This window comes from Sapajus apella, unplaced genomic scaffold (assembly GCF_009761245.1).
Source record: "Sapajus apella isolate SASKATOON/1434 unplaced genomic scaffold, GSC_monkey_1.0 scaffold2, whole genome shotgun sequence".
NCBI classification, from domain to species: domain Eukaryota; kingdom Metazoa; phylum Chordata; class Mammalia; order Primates; family Cebidae; genus Sapajus; species Sapajus apella.
Genome location: NW_022436942.1, coordinates 23418379 through 23433618, shown reverse-complemented (window position 1 = coordinate 23433618; position 15240 = coordinate 23418379). Strand labels below are relative to the sequence as shown.

General features: G+C 50.8%; 2 protein-coding genes and 1 non-coding gene across 9 annotated transcripts in view; all 3 read left to right on the top strand.

Annotated features, from left to right (window-relative positions):
* The first annotated feature begins 381 nt into the window (after positions 1-381).
* On the top strand, positions 382-488 carry LOC116527695. Its single transcript, XR_004258678.1, has one exon. It is a non-coding gene; the product is annotated as a U6 spliceosomal RNA (small nuclear RNA).
* A 3180-nt stretch (positions 489-3668) lies between these two features.
* IGFBP6 (insulin like growth factor binding protein 6) lies at positions 3669-8429 on the top strand. Its single transcript, XM_032292926.1, has 4 exons — positions 3669-4337; positions 6857-7002; positions 7186-7305; positions 8109-8429. Exons 1-4 carry the CDS (start codon positions 4007-4009, stop codon positions 8229-8231), a joined length of 720 nt encoding a protein of 239 aa, XP_032148817.1. The 5' UTR covers positions 3669-4006; the 3' UTR covers positions 8232-8429.
* Positions 8430-8515: 86 nt separating this feature from the next.
* The window catches only part of SOAT2 (sterol O-acyltransferase 2), a 21228-nt gene continuing 14503 nt past the window's right edge, over positions 8516-15240 (top strand). For all 7 annotated transcript variants that reach the window (XR_004273303.1, XR_004273309.1, XR_004273307.1 and 4 more), the window contains exons 1-5: positions 8516-9729; positions 10229-10284; positions 11801-11937; positions 12260-12319; positions 12606-12713. Coding sequence is in view for 2 of the 7 variants with exons in the window: in XM_032292902.1 (XP_032148793.1) it covers positions 9531-9729; positions 10229-10284; positions 11801-11937; positions 12260-12319; positions 12606-12713 (560 nt within the window). In the remaining 5 variants the exon portion in view is untranslated. The remainder of the gene's footprint in view (positions 9730-10228; positions 10285-11800; positions 11938-12259; positions 12320-12605; positions 12714-15240) is intronic.

Here is a 15240-nt window from a genome sequence, read left to right as displayed (position 1 = left end):
GAGCTGAGATTGTGTCACTGCACTCCAGCCTGGCTGACAGAGCAGGACTCCATCTAAAAAAAAAAATGAAAAAACTGGCTGGGCACAGTGGCTCATTACTATAATCCCAGCACTTTGGGAGGCTGAGACAGGCAGATCACCTGAGGTCTGAAATTGAAGACCAGCCTGGCCAACATGGCAAAACCCCATCTCTACTAAAAAATACAAAAAATTAGCCAGGCATTGTGGCATGCGCCTGTAATCCCATCTACTCAGAAGGCTGAGGCAGGAGAATCTCTTGAACTCATCTACTCGGGGGGCAGAGGTTGCAGTGAGCTGAGATGGCACCACTACACTCCAGTCTGGGCAACAGAGAGAGACTCCATCTCAAAAAAAAAAAAAGTGCTCGCTTCGGCAGCACGTATACTAAAATTGGAACGATACAGAGAAGATTAGCATGGCCCCTGCGCGAGGATGACACGCAAATTCGTGAAGCGTTCCATAAAAAAAAAAAAAAAAAAAAAAAAAAAAAAACCTAAGAAAAAATAAATGAAAAGCTGGGCACGGTGGCTCACTCCTGTAATCCTAGCACTTTGGGAGGCCGAGGTGGGTGGATCACCTGAGGTCAGGAGTTCAAGACCAGCCTGACCATCATGATGAAACCCCATATAAAAAAAAAAAAAAAGAAAAAAGAAATGAAAAAACTTGAAGGCCAGATAGGGGAATCATTAGAAGGACTGATGAAAAAGAATAGGTAATTTCATGAGAAAAGAGTGAAGGGTGACTGGGGAGATTGGGAGAATGATGAAACCACTGACAAAAATGGGAAAGCTAAGGAATGGTTTGTGGGAGAGGATAAGTAAGGTTTTAGATGTGTTGAGTTTGAAATAATAACAGGCAGAAAATTCCATTAGGACCTTAGCAAATGTATTCTGGTTTATTTCCCATTTTCTTCCTTTGAATGCCTAACATTCTGATAGCCCTGTTGGCCATGACGACACATTAAGGCCCCAGAATTTAACTGTAGATGGCCTCTGATAGTCCAGGTGATCTTGTTTAAACCTTTGAGAGTGACAACTCACAACCCATGAAGAGGTCTCCAGAGTTGGGCCTGCCCAGCAGATGCTTCTTACAAAGATCTCTAGCAGCATTCCCAAGGATGAGTAGCAGGCCAGTGAGGTAGAGAAGATAGTAATGAGACAGGAGAGAGGGTCATAGAAAGCTCAAGCTCTGGGTTCAAATCCCTATTCCATCACTCATCTCTTTGAAGCCTCAGTGTGCTCCTATGGGAAGAATAATGGAAATAATAACAGCACCCATTTTATAAACATATAGTGAAGATTAAATGTAAAATGTGGTGCTGTCCTGGTGTATTAGTCCATTTTCATATTACTGATAAAGATATACCCGGGTCTGGGCAATTTACAAAAGAAAGAGTTTTACTGGACTTACAGTTCCACATGGCTTGGGGAGGTCTCACAATCATGGCAGAGGGTGAAAGGCACATCTCACATGGTGGCAGACAAGAGAAGAGAGAGCTTGTGCAGCTAAACTCCTGTTTTTAAAACCATCAGATTTGATGCGACTTATTCACTATCACAGGAACAGCACGGGGAAAGACCTGCCCCCATGATTCAATTACCCCCATCAGGTCCTTCCCACAACACATGGAAATTATGGGAGCTACAAGATGAGATTTGCGTGGGGACCTACAACCTCCACCTCCTGGGTTCAAGCGATTCTCCTGCCTCTGCCTCCCAAGTAGCTGGGACTGCAGATGTGTGCCACCACGCCTGGCTAATTTTTTGTATTTTTAGTAGAGACAGAGTTTTACCATGTTGGCCAGGATGGTCTCTATCTCCTGACCTTGTGATCTGCCCTCCTCAGACTCCTTAAGCGCTGGGATTTACAGGCATGAGCCATTGTGCCCAGCCATAATTTCTAGTACTGCACAATGCTCTAGATCATCTATTTTCCCTGTCATGGCCCCAGAATCAACTATTTCTCCAAGAAATGGAGAAACGTTCTTCCTTTTGTTAGAGAATGGTATTTAGAAACCTAGATCTAGCTTCGAGGTATGCTACTGTTACTGCAGTGTCATTGCTCCTAGGCCCTCTGGAGCAACAGAGTTAGGTAATACATGTATGTATACTAACCATGTGTATATAGGTATCTGTCATCATTTCTGTATCTATTCATCTGGCTATATATTAAGCTAAATACAAGTTCACACTGCTGTCTCCCATTCTAACCCAGTACTACAGAGTTCCTCTCGTGAAAGAGCGAGACTCCATTTCAAAAAAAAAAAAAAAAAAAATCCACACTGGGATCCTGCAAAGCACAGCCATCTCCTCCCCCTTCCCAGCTTTCCACAAGCTTTCCCTCTTATTCAAGAGCATCAGGCCAAAGTCCAGGAGAAAGACCCTAAGACCCTAGCCAGAACCATGTGCAGGACAAAAGAAATAGTGATAAAGGGTGTGGGGCAGGGCTCCAATATCCCGGAACCCATCTCTGACCAGCCTTGGTTTCAGGGAGCTCGGTCAGAGCTTGGGGCAGGGGGTGGAAGAGCCTTGGTGGAAGAAAGCTGCCCCATACCCCTCTCCTCCTGGCCTCTCCAGTCTGCATCAGTGTCTCAGGGCCACAGGAAAACACCATTCCCCAAACACAGGTCCGTAGGGAAGAAGCAGTGCTGATAATGAGGTTCATTTTATTTCATATTTACCTAAAAGTTCAAGAGGCCCTTGCTGACATTCTTGCTTGGGGCCCAGAATTTAAACTTAGTCACTGCCCAGAGCCCTTGTTTTAGGAAAGAATGAGATGGCCCCTGTTGCATAACCCAGAGCTGGGTGGGTGTGGGCTGCTGAAGGAAACAGTCCCTCTTCCTCTCTCTTGTGAGGCTGGGCTAGGGGTGTTTGGGTGGGCGGGACACTGCCTAGGAGAGGTGGGTGGGGAGCATCGGATGCTGACCCTTGGACTTCAGGTGGACAAGTAGGCAGGCAAAGACGCCGAGACCAGTCCTTCTCCAAAGCCCCTTGGGCACAAGACAGCCTGATGTATCTAGAGAACCCCGTGGATGACTGGGAGGGAAGGGGACGGATTCTGGGAGAGGAGAGGAATGGAGGAGTGAGCTTACCTGAAGAAGGGAGAGGGGAAGGGGGATGTGATCTGCTTTCTGGCCACTGTTCCCAAGAGCATCCTGAATATGAGTTCCTCTCACTCTGTCCCTCTCTAGTTTCAACCGGCCAATTTCCCCCGTTCCCTACCTCCCAGCCAGTTCTCACCCTGCACAACAGCCCTCTCCCATCCTTCCAGACTCCACAGGCACCCACAATGCTAGGGTCTCCCACGGTTCATTCAAGGTGTTTTCCTCCCAGTCTGGCTCCCCTCAGGCCCCTTTTCTCCATAGTCACATCTCAGGGGTGCTGTCTCTTGCCCTTTTCCCAGTTTTGCCCCTCCTCTCTTCCTTTCCTCCTCTGCCCTGGTCTACTTCCCATCAGCAAGACCCCGTTATCCACCCTCTCCATCTTTTCTCTGTCTCTACACTTTGGCCCACTCCTCTCGTGATCCACACACTATCTCTTTTCAGTTCCCTTTCAGCCCCCATCTTCTCCCTCCCCACCAGGTCCCTGCAAGCTCGCGTCTTCCTACACACACACTAAGTGGATTGCACTCCCGTCCTCCCCCTCTTCCGCTCCTCTCCACCCTCCAGTCCCTCCAGCCAGCTCTACAGCTCCCAAATTCCGGGCGAGATTCCCGGGAACAAAGCAAGAAAAATCAGAGCAATTTGGGAAGTAAACAGAAACTGGAAAGGGAGGGGGAAAGAAAAGTGGGAGGACCCAGGTTGGGGGGGGCCTCCCCAGTCCCACCCAGTTTAGGGAATGCCCCGGCCCTCTCCCCTACCCCCCTTCACCTGGCTCTTAAAGGGCCCGGCCCCTGGCCGGTGGCTACTTAAGACAGAGGGGCGGCGGCGGGCAGCAGCAGAGCTGCGACTGCTCTGGAAGGAGAGGACCGGGCACAAACCGTGACCATGACCCCCCACAGGCTGCTGCCGCCGCTGCTGCTGCTAGCTCTGCTGCTCGCTGCCAGCCCAGGAGGCACCTTGGAGCGGTGCCCAGGCTGCGGGCAGGGGGTGCAGGCGGGTTGTCCAGGGGGCTGCGTGGAGGAGGAGGATGGGGGGCCGCCAGCGGAGATCTGCGCGGATGCTGAGGGCTGTCTCAGGAGGGAGGGGCAGAAGTGCGGGGTCTACACCCCTAACTGCGCCCCAGGACTGCGGTGCCACCCGCCCGAGAACGAGGAGGCGCCTTTGCGGGCGCTGCTGCTAGGCCGAGGCCGCTGCCTCCCGGCCCGCGCGCCTGCGGGTGAGTCCGCGCCCCGCCCCTGCCCCGCCCACGTGAGACCCGCGTCCTGCAGGCAGGGTCCTGGGGAAACGGGAGTGGACGACCCTGCAAGCCTCTGCACCCTGGCCCTTGACGCTTCCTATCTTGGAGGGGCACATTTGTGTGGGGGAGAAGGGGTGGGTTCAGGAAGCTGGGGTGCGGCCAGGGGACCTGGGGATACAGCAGAAGGTGTCCGCATCCGGCCTTCTTTTTTGCTCCATCGATTTACCCTTGAGGGAGTACCCTTGCAGGTGGGAACTTGAGGGCAGCCGAGGGAGAAATAGGGTTTTAGGGACATCCCATGTGCCCCAGCAGGCCCAGCTCCTACCACCCTAGACGACCAAGCTGGGGAAAGGACCCAAATGTTGTTCTCAGCTTCCACTTGGAGAAAGAGGGAAGGGAGCCTGAGACTTCAAATTTCTGCACACGCTGAGAAATGACTCCTTTCCTCCTAATACCGGTGTTCGAAGCACCTGAACAGGAGGGATCTAGAACCGAAAAGGCCCCAAATCCAGAGTTGTATTAGACTCGACTACGGACTGAGGACAGGCTAGGGCGTAGGGTGGGGGAGAGGAGAAAGAGCGGGGGGCGGGGAGAGGGAATCTGCCAAATCGTGGTTATGATCTAAACCTGCTCAGAACCGTTCACCCATCCTACCCCACCCTGCTCCAGGGAGGAGAGCAGAAGCTGAGTCACTGGGTGGGTGGGACAGATGTGAATCAGCACTGAAAACACGGGGGACAGCGGGGAGACCGGGAGGGCAGGAAATGCAAACTGCGCATCCCAGAGGCTCTGAGTGCCTTCCACGGGAAGAGATGGAAGAACATGGAGGTTCTTTCTGTCCCAAATGCCTGAGTGCAGGCTTCCGGGAGTCCTCCTAGAAGTAAGCTGGGTGGATGAGAGGAGGCAGTTTGGAGCTAAATGGTTGGGTGCTAAATGTAGGGAATCAAGGACAAGCTCTGTGGAGGACGGGCATCCTGAGGAAGAAGGATCAGACTCAGGATGGCAGGGAAATGTCTTCTGGGTTATGAGTGGTAGTTAGCTGGGAGCTTGTCTTTGGCCATAGAGGGAGAGAGAGGACCCCTTTAGGGGTTCTGATATCTGATTTGATATTAGGCAAATTCCAAGCAGTACGTGCTCCCCTTCCTGCCTTTTCCTAGCCCTGACTTATTTCCTCACCCCTTCCCAGTCCTGAGCTCTCCCCGAACCCTCTGGAAACTTTCTCCAGAGCCAGGAACAACCTGCAGGTTGGAAGCCCCTCTTTTTCTGCACCGTCTTAATCTGCCCTCAGCCTGTCTTGGTTAAGGGTTGAATCCATGTGCTCCTGGGACAAGTAGGGTTGAGCTGGCCTAAGCCACAGGGTACTAGAAGGGAGAGGTTCCCACTGCAGTACTCAAGAAGTAGCCACATCTCAAGCGGGTTGAGTCACAGCAAGGTCACAGCAGGGACACACATTCCATTTGGGGCCATTTTGACCCCCCTCCTACATCCGTTGCTCTTCTGCCCCATCTCCCGGGCTTCGTGCGCCCCCTTCTGGCCTTTGGTGGAACAGCCAGGTCTTTTCATTGGAAGCTCAAAGCCCCAAATAGTCCTGTGAATTTGTTCTCCATTTTTCATTTACTTATTTAAAAATTTTATTCATTTACCTAATATTTATTTATTTATTTAGAGACGGAGTCTCACTCTGTCACCAAGGCTGTAGTGCAGTGGCGCAATCTCGGCTCACTGCAACCTCCACCTCCTGGGTTCAAGTGATTCTCCTGTCTCAGCCTCTGGAGTAGCTGGGATTACAGGCGCCCCCATCGCGCCCGACTAATTTTTGTATTTTTAGTAGAGACAGGGTTTCATCATGTTGATCAGACTGGTCTCAAACCCCTGACCTCAGGTGATCTGCCCGCCTTGGCCTGGGGCCAAGTGCTGGGATGACAGGCATGAGCCACTGCACCTGGCCCATAATTTATTTATTTTTGAGACAGGGTCTCACTCTGTTGTCCAGGCTGGAGTGCAGTGGCACAATCATGGCTCACTGCAGTCTTGGCTTCTGGGGCTCAAGGGATCCTCCTGCCTCAGCCTTCCAAGTAGCTGGGGCTACAGGTGCATGCCACCACACCTTGGTAATTTTAAAAATTTTTTGTAGAGATGAGGTTCTCATTATGTTGCCCAGGCTGGTCTCAAACTTCTGGGCTCGAGTGATCCTCCCACCTCCGCCTCTCAAAGTGCTGGGATTACAGGCGTAAACCATTGCACACATCCTTGTTCTCCTTTTTTCTTTTTTTTAAAATATGTCTCCCTTATAAGCCTTAAAAGCACTCTGGAAAATACCGGGAAATATTGTCAGGAAAAGTAATGTAACTACTTGTCAGAGAAAGAAGCTACCGCCAGCATCATGCAACGACGGGGCGTAAGGCCCACTCTTCCTTACTTCAGTAGGTGATGTGGGCAAGGCCCTTCTTCCGCATGGCTCTGGCTGATTTCTGGCCTCTCTTCCTTTCCTTCTGTAGTTGCAGAGAAGAATCCTAAGGAGAGTAAATCCCAAGCAGATACTGCCCGCCCGCAGGATGTGAACCGCAGAGACCGACAGCGGAATCCAGGCACCTCTACCATGCCCTCCCAGCCCAGTTCTGCAGCTGTCCAAGACACTGAGATGGTGCGTTTGGGGCTGGTAGGGAGCAGGAGGGGTGGGGAGCCCTGGAGACTTCCATCTAAGACTGGTCCCTTGGGCTTGGAGATGTCTCCATTGTGGGTCCTGGGTGCTTCCCTGGTGGGCCAGTGGTTTGGAGCTGAAAGCTGGGCTGGAGTGGTTCTAAGCTGCCTGCTTTGCCTCCCCCAGGGCCCATGCCGCAGACATCTGGACTCGGTGCTGCAGCAACTCCACACTGCGGTCTACCGGGGGACTCAGACCCTCTATGTGCCCAACTGTGACCACCGAGGCTTCTATCGGAAGCGGCAGGTGAGACTATTCCTCCCCTCCCCCTGCTCCAGCAGAGGGCTCCTGCCAGGGAGTGGGGGCAGTGGGGCTTCCATAGCTGCATAACTAAGACACTGCCCCATCTTTAAGGTCTCCATTATTAAGCACAATTATTGTCATAAAAGTGGTTTTCAATACCCATTTTTAGACTGCATTCTAGCCTGGGCGATAAAGCAACACTTCCGTTCTCTCTCCCTCTTCCTCTTCCTCTTTCTTCCTCTCCTTCATTCTTTTTTTTATTTTTTTTCGTTATTTATTTTTCTTTCTTTCTCTCTTTCTTCCTTTTTTTTATTTCTTTTTTTCAAAAAAAAAGGATCTTCCAACTTTAGGAGAGCATAGAGAATAATGTAATTCGTTATATAAACATACGGAGTAATCAAGCACACACTGAAGTAGAGAACGGTTAAAACTACGTAAGGACTGGTCTAGTTGTGGCTCTCAAGCTTGAGGCATCAGAGTCCTCTGGAAGGCTTATGCACAGTGGATGGCTGAGCCACCAGCGGCGATTCGGGAGGTGTGGGGTGGGGCCTGAGAATACGCATTTCTAACATGTTCCCAGGTGATGCAGATTGGGGAACGCCACTTTGAAAGCTACTGTTCCAGGCTAGCAGGATGCACACAATTTAAAGGTTGAAGAGGGGGAACTAAGGAGAGGGAACCCAGTGGGCCTCGCTGTCCCAAGGGGACCCTCAGGTGTTTCTGCATCCTCAGACTCGGGCATCCCCTCCCATTCTCCTGCTGGAAGCCTCTGGCCTCACTCCTGACCTGTGTGCCTCTCTTTCCAGTGCCGCTCCTCCCAGGGCCAGCGCCGAGGTCCCTGCTGGTGTGTGGATCGGATGGGCCAGCCCCTGCCAGGGTCTCCAGATGGCAACGGAAGCTCCTCCTGCCCCATTGGGAGTAGGCGATAAAGCTGGGGAGGTGGGGGGGGGGGCTGCAGGGCTGCTGGCAGGAACATGGAGCTTTCATCCCTCGACAAATAACCCGAGCCCCACAACCCACCTGCAGGCCCTGCCCCATGGTCCCCCTCACACTGGGCCTTTACATATGCAGTTCGAAAGAGTGTTGGTGTTGGCTGGGTGTCAATAAAGCTGTGCTTGGGGTTGCTGGCTTGTGTTCTGTCTACCTTTCACAATTCTGGAACCCCTGACCCCCTCTCTGCCCTACTAAGGCTCAACCGCACATTCCTCCTTTCCTATGGATACCTCCAGTCCTTCCTGTGACAGCCACTGGCAGAGGCTTCGAGCCATCAAGCCTTACAGAGCTGCCAGCCGGGAGGTGGGAGTGGGAAGGGGAGACACTGAGATGCCTTAGTCAGAAGTTGTGACCTTGTTTCTAACACTGATCTTTGGACCCAAGGGGAGGGGAAGGATTAATAGTTAATCCCAGCAGGAGCCCAGCAGAGAGGAACACTCAAAACACGTACACTTGTGTCACTTCCTACTAAAAAAAGAAGGAAATTATTACTAAGATATGAGCTCATCTCATGGCCCCTGAACCGTGTGATTTTACCTGGACTAACTCATTCTGAGCTTATGATAACCTTGTGATATGAGGATTTTTGCCCCCATTTTTAGAGAAGGAAACTGTGGCTTAACATTTTAGGTCACTTGCCTGAAATTATGCAGCTGGTAAATGACAGAGGGAGGTTTGCATCTGCTTCTTCTGTATGTGACTTCTTCCTTAGGTGCTGAAAAACTGTTGAGCCTCCTTTCTGCCTACAGACTCACCCAAACAGGTGTCAGGAAGCGCAGATGTTCAGGGGCCCTGGCACTCAGCCCTGAGAATCACGTGCCAACCCCATTAGAATATTACCACATGCATCAATCACACACCTTGTGGTGAAAGGGAGCTGAATGCACTGATACAGAAAGACATTTCTGACTCCTCCCTGACCTTCAGCCTGCTGGGGGAGAGACTGGAAGGCCAGCCATGCTAGTGACAAGCTTCTGAGAGGCGAATTTCCCCTCCCCATGACATACCCAGCCACCATTCCTGTTGGGCGGGGCGGGTAGAGGTGTTGCACCCTGGGAGCTGGGTATCTGGATGATGGTGGAGGTGTTAGGGATGTGGCCATCCCTGCGACGTGCAGCAGAGTGCCCGAATCTGAGAAGCTCTGCCCTCCAGATCAGATAACCTGTCGCGCTCCCAGAGGCCCCCTCCTCCTGAAAGGACTTTAGTCTTTGGAGCTGTCACCTGAGCTGAGCGGGATGAGAGCTCTACCGGGCTGGCCAAGCAGTGAAGGAAGGAGGAAACCCAGGCCAGGGCTGCCTGCTGCCGGGGGTCCCACCATGGAGCCAGGCACGGCCCGTCCTCGTCTGCAGAGGACAGAAGGGCTGGGAGGGGAGCAGGAGCGGCGACCCTGTGGAGACAGAGATGGGGAGTGGCGACCCTGTGGAGACAGAGATGGTGAGCTGCCCTGGGGGGCGGTGCAGAAGGCACCAGTGGGGCGGGGCGGGGCGTGGTGGGGGGAGATGGCGCTGTGGAGAGGAGGCTCCAACTGCCTGATGGCCTAATGTCAGTCCTTCCTGCGGTCCTGAAAGGCCAAGGAAGCCTCCACCCTGTGCCACCCAGCTGGGAGATGGAACAGAAAAGAGCTATTCAGAGCTGTGGGCTGGCCTTATCTTTCTGACACGTTAACCCCAGAGGGTGAATAGAGTAGCTTCCTGTTCCCTGAGTGCCCTGTTTCCAGTAATGTCCCCAGGCCCCCTGCTTGCCTGTGGCGTCCTCACCGCTGGCAACAGCAACTTCTCCTTCTGGTGGCCCCACCCATGATACTAGATATTGGCTGGTTGGGGTGCAGGGCGACTGCTGAGCACACAGAAAGTGTTTCCTGAAAACCAGATGCCTCTGGGTCTGCAGAACCCCAACTCCTCCGATTGACTGTGCCTTTGATCCCTCCTCCCAGGAAACACTGAGAAGCACAAAGCCCCGGACTTGGTGCAATGGACCCGACACGTGGAGGTGAGGGACGTCAGAGGTCAGAGGTCAAGCGGACAGATCCACAGTAGCAGGAAGCAGGAGTGAGGCTTGGTGATAAAGATGATTTCTTTTTTTTTTTTTTTTTTAAGACAGAGTCTTGCTCTGTCGCCTAGGCTGGAGTGCACTGGCACAATCTCAGTTCACTGCAACCTCTGCCTCCCAGGTTCAAGCAAGTAGCTTGTGAGCGCCACCAGGTGTGGCTAATTTTTTATTTTTATTTTTTATTTTTAGTAGAGATGGAGTTTTTACCATGTTGGCCAGGCTGGTCTTGAACTCCTGACTTCAAGTGATCCTTCCACCTTGGCCTCCCAAAGTGTTGGGATTACAAGTGTGACCCATGGCACCCAGCCTGAAGACTTGTTCTTTTTTTTTTAAAAGGGAATGTCGCTCTGTTGCCAGGCTGGAGTGCAGTGGCAGGATCGCTGCCATCTCCGCCTCCCGGGTTCAAGTAATTCTCCTGCCTCAGCCTCCCAAGTACCTGGGACTACAGGTGCATCCTACCACGCCCGGCTAATTTTTTTGTAATTTTAGTAGAGACAGTTTCATCACATTGGCCAGGATGGTCGCGATCTCCTGACCTCGTGATCTGTCTGACTTGGCCTCCCAAAGTGCTGAGATTATAGGCATGAGCCACTGCACCCAGCCGATGACTTGTTCTTGAGTGCAAACATCAGGTTAGAATTAAGGGGTAAGCCCTGGTGCCATGGCCCACACCTGTAATCCCAGCACTTTGGGAGGCCGAGACAGGCGGATCACAAAATCAAGAGATCGAGACCATCCTGGCCAACATGGTGAAACCCTGTCTCTACTAAAAATACAAAAATTAGCTGGGCATTGTGGCGGGCACCTGTGGTCCCCGCTACTTGGGAGGCTGAGGCAGGAGAACTGCTTGAACCGGGGAGGCAGAGGCTTCAGTGAGCCAAGATCGCGCCATTGCACTCCAGCCTGGGGGACAGAGCAAGACTCTGTCTCAAAAACAAAAACAAAACAAAAAAAAAGAATTCGGGTTAAGATGGAGGGGTTTGAAGCACAAGTCCTGAGGGCAGGGACCAAAAGCCAGCCAGTAGATAGAGCCTTCCTCTTAGTGCAGCTGGAGGTCAGGGTCGAGGAGCGAAGTTCAGAGGTGACCAGGCTGGAACTCAGACCCAGGGAGTGGAAGCCTTGCTCCTGCTGTCACTCCCTGATCCTCACTGCTGCCCTGGGAAGCCAGAAGGAGATCAGCTCTGGGCAGGAATCATGGCTTCATCTTTCACAGCACTTAGCACTGTGGGCTCCTTCCCCACTAGCAGACCCATCATCATGGATCTCCCCACCGATGCCTGCCCTTCCCCCTCAGGCCCACCCCTGCTGATCCTCCATCCCTGCTGACCCTCCATCCCTAGTTTTTTCTTTTAAAAAGCACTGTGCCTGGCATAGGTAGAAACTCAGTGGATGTCTGGTGAATGAAAGGATGGCTGACTGGAGGGACAGTGGGCTCTGCCCTGGCTTTGTCCCGTAGGCTGTGAAGGCACAATTGCTGGAGCAAGTGCAGGGACAGCTGAAGGAGCTGCTGGATCAGGCCATGTGGGAGGCCATTCAATCCTACCCATCACAACACAAACCTCTGTTCCCTGCTCCCCCAGATTCCTTGAGCAGGTGAGTCTGGCGAACAGCTTCGTGGGCTCCTCTGTAGCAAGGATCATGAGCTATAAACATCACATTATGCGCCCTCACCAGCCTTGGCAGGACCACGACTCCAGCCTTCCCTCTTTCCCCCTTATCCTGTCTTCCTAACACTGGCCTCCACCTACTGGGCTGCACTCTGCCCTGGCCCTGACCTTCCACCAGGTTCTGCCCTCTAGCCCTGACCCTGACATTCCCCTACCACTCCCCTTGCCTCCCAAGTATTGACCTTCTGCATGGCCCTGCCCTCTGCCCACTGACTTCTTCCTGACCCTGAACAAACATCTCAATTCAGGACCCAGGAGCCATCCCTGGGAAAACAGAAAGTTTTCATCATCCGCAAGTCTCTGCTTGAGTAAGTCGGGGTGATGACAGGTAATCGGAGGAAAAGAAAGGACTTGGGCTGGGGGGTCAAGGTCACCTCATTTCTCATCCCTAGGCTCTAGGTGGTTTGTGGGGAGGACTTGGAAGGGGTTTCTAAGGCGCAGGTCCCCCATTTGCCCTGGGCATGCCTGTGGAAGAAAGGCCTTTAGCGGGAGGTTCTGGATCGCTGGTCCCCATGCCTCATGTGTACAGTGTCAGCTAGTTCACATGACCCTGAGGACCCTCCCACACTGACCTTCAGGCCCCTGTCCCTCCAGTGAGCTGATGGAGATGCAGCATTTCCGCACCATCTACCACATGTTCATCGCTGGCCTGTGTGTCTTCATCATCAGCACCCTGGCCATCGACCTCATTGATGAGGGCAGGTAGGTCCCCCTCCCACCTAGGACAGGCACACCTATCTGATCAGACCCTCTGGGTCCTCAATGCCCCACCTGCCCTTGGCACAAGAGGACACAGGTCCCCCTTTGATTACTGGACATGCACCAACATTGCTGCCAACAACCTTCCCACCTGAAACTCTCTCTGGGACCCCTTCCTTCCCCAGCCTTGGTTGGCCCTTGGCTAATTTTTGTATTTTTAGTAGAGATGGGGTTTCACTACATCGGCCAAGCTGGTCTCGAACTCTTGACCTCAGGTGATCGGCCTGCCTCAGCCTCCCAAAGTGCTGGCATTACAGGTGCAAGCCACTGCACCCGGCCATAGTTTCTGAAACATAATTTTTCTCTCTGCAGTTTTCTATTTTTATTAAAAGACCGATCATGGTAGGACTGGTTTGCTTTATTATACTTTGCTTAATTATTTGTATACAGTGCAGCAAGAATAATTAGTTTTCATATAGGCCTTTTAAATTGGCTTTGATGCAACTTTGTTCCATAGAAGGAATCTGAGATAAGACTTTTTAAAGCCAAGCCCAGCCATGGATTTGTACCAATAAATACTTAATGAGTTGGGTGAATTCCTCTCCTCTTGAGGTTCCAAGATAACTTGGGGTTCCTGGCCTGTCAGAAAATGACATTCTTTACCTACCACAGAGCAGAAACCCTGTGCAGGGACTGTGTATACAAAATATGAGGCCAGTTTCCAAAAGCTTTATTGGATTCATAAGTCAAGTTTGATTCCTTAAAGGAGAACACACCATTCCAGTCAAAGCCTTGGCAACATAGCCAGCTTTTCCAATTGTGTCCTGTTACAAAATAAAACAGATTCTTACTGCACTTAGGCAAATAACTGTATTACAAATAGTTTCCAAATTCTGGAGAAATCAGGTAGAGAGAAACAAATATGCTCCAAATTGTGTTCATAGGAGTATACTTTACTTAATTGTTACAAGCTGTTAATAGCTCAAAATAAAAGTTTCCTTGACTCTGAAAAGCAAAACAAAGGATTAGTAACATTTTAAGCAAAAAGCCAAAAAGGTCACTTTAGTCTCCTATTAGTTCAGTTCATGCAGTTAATTCCTGTCCTGATTGATATTAATGAATATTTTAGCTCTAAAGAGTCCTGAACATTTTTCTTCTATTCCTCTATTCTGATAATTTCTAAAGTTATCAGAAACCTGCATTCAAGAGCACCGGTTAGAGCTTTATAGCTAATCATAAAACCACCTTCTAAAGAGGACCAAAACAAGACAACAATTGTTTATGGACAACAAAAAGTTTTAGGGTAGCCATAAAGACCCAATTGACAAGGAAATCTGTTATCTCTGTGGCACACAACAATTTAACATAACAATGGCCAGGTGCAGTGGCTCACTCCTGTAATCCCAACACTTTGGGAAGTTGAGGCAGGTGGATCATGAGGTCAGTAGTTTGAGACCAGCCTGGCCAATATGATGAAACTCCATCTCTACTAAAAATAGAAAAATTAGCCAGGTGTGGTGGCACATGCCTGTAGTCCCAACTACTTGGGAGGCTGAGGCAGAAGAATTGCTGGAACCTGGGAGGCAGAGGTTGCAGTGAGCCGAGATCTCGTCACTGCACTTCAGCCTGGGGGACAGAGCAAGACTCTGTCTCAAAAAAAAAATATATATATATGTATATATAATTATTATTGATAACGTACGCCAAGATATACCAGAATTATAGGAGTCTCCCATAACTTTGTAATACATACCAATAACATATTTATACAAATACAGCCCAAAGAAAGCCAAACTCCATTTTATATTTGACAATGTTTCCTGTATGATTTTTGGTACCAAAATGAGCCAAATTTCACCTTTACATTAGTGTACTATTAATGTTAAACCCAACTATTTATTTATTTTTATTTTATTTTATTTTATTTTTTGAGACAGAGTCTTACTCTGTCACCCAGGCTGGAGTGCAGTGGTGCAATCTTGGCTCACTGCAACCTCTGCATCCTGGATTCAAGTGATTCTTTTGCCTCAGCCTCCCAAGTAGCCGGAATTACAGGCATGTGCCACCACACTCAGCTAATTTTTTTGTGTGTATTCTTAGTAGAGATGGGGTTTCACCATGTTGGCCAGGCTGGTCTCAGACTCCTGACCTCAAGCAATCCACCCACCTTGGCATTCCAAGTGCTGGGAGTACAGGCATGAGCCACTGTGCCTGGCCTTAAACCTAATTCTTTTTTTTTTTTTTTTTTTTTTTGAGACGGAAGTTTCGCTCTTGTTACCCAGGCTGGAGTGCAATGGTGCGATCTCGGCTCACCGCAACCTCCGCCTCCCGGGTTCAGGCAATTCTCCTGCCTCAGCCTCCTGAGTGGCTGGGATTACAGGCACGCACCACCATGCCCAGCTAATGTTTTGTATTTTTAGTAGAGACGGGATTTCACCATGTTGACGAGGATGGTCTTGATCTCTTGACCTCGTGATCCACCCGCCTTGGCCTCCCAAAGTGCTGGGATTACAGGCTCATGCCTGTAATC